We start from the raw sequence: 4,334 nt of genomic DNA on the forward strand, positions 1-4,334 counted from the left end.
TGAGCAAAAGAAGAAAGAAGAGAGTAGAAGAAGAAGAAATGAAGGAGATGGAGATGGCTTTGTGGTTCGGCCAAAAGGGGGAGAAGTAGTGTTTAGGTTTTGTGAAAATGAAGGAGTGAAGATGGGTTTATATAGGAGTGGAGAGAGGGGTAGGGTTCGGCTATGGGAGGGTGGGTTTGGGAGGGAAAGTGGTTTGAATTTGAATGGTGAGGTAGGTGGGGTTTTATGAAGGATGGATGTGAGTGGTGAAGAGAAAGATGGGATTTGATAGGTGAAGGGTTTTTAGGGAAGAGGTGTTGAGGTGATTGGTGAATGAAAGAAGAAGAGAGAGGGTGGTGGGGTAGGTGGGGATCCTGTGGGGTCCACAGATCCTGAGGTGTCAAGGAAAAGTCATCCCTGCACCAACTGGCGAGCAAAAATGCTCTTTATGCCAATTCTGGCGTTAAACGCCGGGCTGGTGCCCATTTCTGGCGTTTAACGCCAACTTCTTGCCCTTTTCTGGCGTTTAACGCCAATCTGGTGCCTCTTTCTGGCGTTAAACGCCCAGAATGGTGCCAGACTGGGCGTTAAATGCCCATTTGCTAGCTTCACTGGCGTTTAAACGCCAGCAAGTTCTCCTCCAGGGTGTGCTGTTTTTCTTTCTATTTTTCATTCTGTTTTTGCTTTTTCAATTGATTTTGTGACTTCCCATGATCATCAACCTACATAAAATAACAAAGGAAAAATAGATAAATATAATATTGGGTTGCCTCCCAACAAGCGCTTCTTTAATGTCAGTAGCTTGACAGTGGGCTCTCATGGAGCCTCACAGATGCTCAGAGCAATGTTGGAACCTCCCAACACCAAACTTAGAGTTTGAATGTGGGGGTTCAACACCAAACTTAGAAGTTGGTTGTGGCCTCCCAACACCAAACTTAGAGTTTGACTGTGGGGACTCTGTTTGGCTCTGTTTTGAGAGAAGCTCTTCATGCTTTCACTCCATGGTTACAGAGGGATATCCTTGAGCCTTAAACACAAGGGATTCTTCATTCACTTGAATGATCAATTCTCCTCTGTCCACATCAATCACAGCCTTTGTTGTGACTAGGAAGGGTCTGCCAAGGATGATGGATTCATCCATGCACTTCCCAGTCTCTAGGACTATAAAATCAGCAGGGATGTAATGGTCTTTAATCTTTACTAGAACATCCTCTACAAGTCCATAAGCCTGTTTTCTTGAATTGTCTGCCATCTCTAGTGAGATTCTTGCAGCTTGTACCTCAAAGATCCATAGCTTCTCAATTACAGAGAAAGGCATGAGGTTTATGCTTGACCCTATAGATAGAGGCATGAGGTTTACACTTGATCCTAGGTCACATAAGGCCTTCTTGAAGGTCATGGTGCCTATGGCACAAGGTATTGAGAACTTCCCAGGATCTTGTCTCTTTTGAGGTAGTTTCTGCCTAGACAAGTCATTCAATTCTTTGGTGAGCAAAGGGGGTTCATCCTCCCAAGTCTCATTACCAAATAACTTGTCATTTAGCTTCATGATTGCTCCAAGGTATTTAGCAACTTGCTCTTCGGTGACATACTCATCCTCTTCAGAGGAAGAATACTCATCAGAGCTCATGAATGGCAGAAGTAAGTCAAATGGAATTTCTATGGTCTCATTATGAGCCTCAGATTCCCATGGTTCCTCATTAGGGAACTCATTGGAGGCCAGTGGATGTCCATTGAGGCCTTCCTCAGAGGCGCTCACTGCCTCTTCCTCCTCTCCAAATTCAGCCATGTTGATGGAATTGAGCGTACCATGTTGATGGCACCATTGATGATCACAATTCCACGCACCAGTAAGCGTCAAGCGCGTGGACGTGTGCCTCAGGTTGTGCCATTCGCGCGAGTCTAGCCTCGCGCACGCACATTTCTCTGTGTGTTTTGCACTTGGGGCAAAAGTTGCACACGACGCGTGCGCGCATGGATGGGCTTGTGTGAAAAAGAATGCGCACGTGTCAGGGACGCGTATACGTGGGTGAATTTGTGCCCTTAGCACAGTGGCATCCCCAGACCAGCACAACTCTCTGGTCGAACATGGGTTTACGTCGATTTTCTTATGCACATGGGCGCGCCATAGACGCGGATGCGTGGATTGCGAGAATGGGAAGTGGCGCACACACATACAATACACGTACGCGTGGGCTTGATTGTGCCTAAAGCACATTCCTTGCCCAACTCCCACACAACTCACTGTTCCATCTCACATATTTCGTATGCACGAAGGTCGCGGACGCGTATTAAGCGCTTGCGCGCCGATGCCCATTTTTATGCAGAATGAAAATGATGATGCAGAATGTATGCATGACACTGATAAAAATAAAACAAAATAAAACTAAGAAAGAAAAGGAACGATCATACCACGGTGGGTTGTCTCCCACCTAGCACTTTTCTTTAACGTCCTTAAGTTGGACGGTGCACAGACTCGGCCTACTTTTGTAGGTGGATCCTTCAAGAGGAGGATCTCTAGCTCCTTGTTGTCCTTCATCTTCTCACCATGGTAAAGCTTCAAGCGGTGGCCATTGAACTTGAGGATATTAGGGCTTGAAGGGTGCCGCAGGTGGAAAATGCCATATGGTTCAGCCTTTTCCACTCTGTAGGGGCCTTCCCATCGCGATCTCAGCTTGCCTGGCATGAGTCTCAACCTGGAGTTGTTAAGGAGGACTAACTCCCCAGGTCTGAACTCTCGTCGCTTGATATTCTTGTCATGCACAGACCTCACCTTTTCTTTGTATAGCCTGGAGTTCTCATATGCTTTTAGGTGGCACTCCAGTTCTTGTAGTTGCAGCTTCCTTCTGCTTTCTCGAGTCCCATGTTGCATTCCCGCACTGCCCAGAAAGCCTTGTGCTCCACCTCCACTGGGAGGTGACAAGCCTTTCTCTAGACTAGGCAGAAGGGACTCATTCCGATTGGTGTCTTGTACGCTGTTCGGTATGCCCAAAGCGCATCTACAAGCCTGGTGCTCCAGTCTTTCCTATGAGGCTTGACGACTTTCTCCAGGATACGCTTTATCTCTCTGTTAGACACCTCGGCTTGTCTATTGGTCTGGGGATGGTAAGTTGTCGTCACCATATGAACAATCCCATGTTTCTTTAGTAGACCTGTTAATCTCCTGTTACAGAAGTGAGTGCCTTGATCACTCACGATTGCTCGTGGTGATCCAAGGTGACAGATAATATTATTTCGAACAAAGGAGACAACAGTGTTAGCATCATCAGTACGAGTGGAAATGGCTTCCACCCATTTAGAAACATAATCGACAGCTAATAGTACATATAAGAAACCATTAGAATTTGGAAATGGACCCATAAAGTCAATGCCCCAAACATAAAAAATTTCACAGAACAACATAAGTTGTTGGGGCATCTCATCCCTCTTGGATATATTCCCAAACATCTGGCATAGGGAACAAGATTCACAGAAAGTAGTGGTATCCTTAAATAGTGTGGGCCACTAGAATCCACATCCTAAATTTTTCCTAGTTGTTCTTTGAGGGCCAAAATGTCCACCACTCTCTGAAGAGTGGCAGGCCTCTAAGATTGACTGGAATTCTGATTGTGGCACACACCCTCTAATTATCTGGTCAGCACCACATCTCCATAAATATGGGTCATCCCATATATAATATTTGGACTCTGATGAGCGGATATTTTATACGCTTTTTGGGGGTAATTTCATGTAGATTTTAGTATGTTTTAATTTCATAACCTGAAGTTTAACGCCAAGAAAGGCCTCTACTCGTGGATAGCTTTAGTCTCAGCCCCAGCACACACCAAGTGGGCCCCAGAAGTGGATTTCTGCACCAATTATCTTAGTTTACTCATTTTCTGTAAACCTAGGTTTCTAGTTTACTATTTAAACAACTTTTAGAGACTTATCTTGTACCTCATGAAATTTTTAGATCTGAATTACATACTTTATGACGGCATGAGTCTCTAAACTCCATTGTTGGGGGTGAGGAGCTCTGCAGCGTCTCGATGATTTAATACAATTCCTTTGTTTTCCATTCAAACACGCTTGTTCTTATCTAAGATGTTCATTCGCGCTTAATTGTGAAGAAGGTGATGAGCCGTGACACTCATCACCTTCCTCAATCCATAAACGTGTGCCTGACAACCACCTCCGTTCTACATCAGATTGAATGAATGTCTCTTAGATTCCTTAATCAGAATCTTTGTGGTATAAGCCGGATCGATGGCGGCATTCATGAGAATCCGGAAAGCCTAAACCTTGTCTGTGGTATTCCGAGTAGGATTCCGGGATTGAATGACTGTGACGTGCTTCAAACTCCTGAGGGCTGGGCG

General features: G+C 45.2%; 1 protein-coding gene across 1 annotated transcript in view; it reads right to left on the minus strand.

Moving 5' to 3' along the window:
• Nucleotides 1-2,851, minus strand: part of LOC107489278 (uncharacterized) — a 14,535-nt gene extending 11,684 nt beyond the window's left edge. Inside the window, exon 1 of the mRNA XM_016110032.1 lies at nt 2,465-2,851. Coding sequence (XP_015965518.1) covers nt 2,465-2,851 — 387 coding nt within the window. The remainder of the gene's footprint in view (nt 1-2,464) is intronic.
• Between the last annotated feature and the right edge of the window lie 1,483 nt (nt 2,852-4,334).

The sequence above is a fragment of the Arachis duranensis genome, chromosome 5, assembly GCF_000817695.3.
Source record: "Arachis duranensis cultivar V14167 chromosome 5, aradu.V14167.gnm2.J7QH, whole genome shotgun sequence".
NCBI lineage: Eukaryota > Viridiplantae > Streptophyta > Magnoliopsida > Fabales > Fabaceae > Arachis > Arachis duranensis.